A 1,264-nucleotide genomic window follows, 5' to 3' on the forward strand; every position below is an offset into this window, starting at 1 on the left:
GTGTAAATGCTTTGGATTTATATTTGGAGAAACTTTTCCGCTGCTTGTAAATTATAATGACTCAATTATTTATCCAAAGGCATTTTCCTGATTTATTTCTCTGTTTTAGTTTAATTACTTTTGAAAAAAAAAATATACACTCGCTTTGAAAAACGGGGTGTTACATGGGGAAGAATGACATTATGCTAATGCTTGTACCTCTAAGAGTCTTCTATGCTACAATTTCCAGAAGCCAGAGCACTTTGCAAAGGATTGCAAGGCTCCGAAGAACCACCAGTGAATGCAACAAGGGTTACTCATCCTCCTGCTAAGGGATGTGTTTATTGCATGGGTGCTAAGCTGGAAATCAATCTAGCAATTTTATCCAACGAGACTGCGAGATTGCAGGTAACACCCTAACTGTACTTTTTGATTCGGGGGCAACCCATTGCTTCATTGCTATGGATTGTGTGAATCGTTTAAAGCTATATGTGTCTTATCTGCCTTTTGATTTGGTTGTTTTTACACCTGCTAAGACTTTGACCGTAAATATTGCATGTTTACACTATCAAGTAACTATTTACAATAAATATTTCTTGATTAATTTGATTTGTTTACCTTAATAATCACTCGAGATCATTCTCGGTATGGATTGGATGTCGTATCATTATGTAATCTTGGATTATGCTCGCACATTGGTTCTTTTCCTCGAGCCAGGAGTCGTTCAGTATCTAATTGCTAACAAACTCGGAGTGTCGTTGAGAGAAGGAACTCAAGAGTTTATGTCATTAGATAACATGGAGGGAAAGATAAATGTGAGCATAGAAGACGGGGTGCTTGTCAAGGAGTACCCAAGCGTATTTCCAACAGAAATTCCAGGATTACCACTAGTAAGAGATGTGGAGTTCTTCATTGATCTACACCCAGGGCTTTCGAAGATTGATTGGAAGTCAGGTTACCATTAGATTCGAGTAAGAGAAGGAGATATTCAGAAAACTGCTTTCAGAACCCGTAACGGACATTATGAATATTTTGTTATGCCATTTGGAGTTACCAATGCACCAATAATTTTTATGAATTACATGAATAGAATCTTTAGCCCATTTCTAGATAAGTTTTTCGTGGTGTTCATCGATTATAGAAAAGCGCTCCAGGCGTGCCTGGACAGTGTCGCTGGTCCGGAAATGCGTCCCAGGCGCAGAAAACGCGCTTCAGGCGCGCCTGGACATTACTGAACGGCTGGAAATGCGCCTCAGGCGCGGCTGGCGCACATGACCACGTATAT

General features: G+C 40.0%; 1 protein-coding gene across 1 annotated transcript; it reads left to right on the plus strand.

Annotated features, from left to right (window-relative positions):
* The first annotated feature begins 213 nt into the window (after positions 1–213).
* LOC101508804 (uncharacterized) lies at positions 214–944 on the plus strand. The gene is made up of 2 exons (XM_004488157.1): positions 214–387; positions 615–944. Exons 1-2 carry the CDS (start codon positions 214–216, stop codon positions 942–944), a joined length of 504 nt encoding a protein of 167 aa, XP_004488214.1.
* Positions 945–1,264: the final 320 nt, after the last annotated feature.

The sequence above is a fragment of the Cicer arietinum genome, chromosome 1 (genome assembly GCF_000331145.2).
Source record: "Cicer arietinum cultivar CDC Frontier isolate Library 1 chromosome 1, Cicar.CDCFrontier_v2.0, whole genome shotgun sequence".
Classification (NCBI taxonomy): Eukaryota; Viridiplantae; Streptophyta; class Magnoliopsida; order Fabales; family Fabaceae; genus Cicer; species Cicer arietinum.

Bases quoted from the DNA above. Each gene is read 5' to 3' on its own strand.
- LOC101508804 (XM_004488157.1), top strand. From the start codon at position 214: ATGCTACAATTTCCAGAAGCCAGAGCACTTTGCAAAGGATTGCAAGGC. The intron at 388-614 runs GTAACACCCTAA...TAATCACTCGAG, and splicing joins ACGAGACTGCGAGATTGCAG to ATCATTCTCGGTATGGATTG.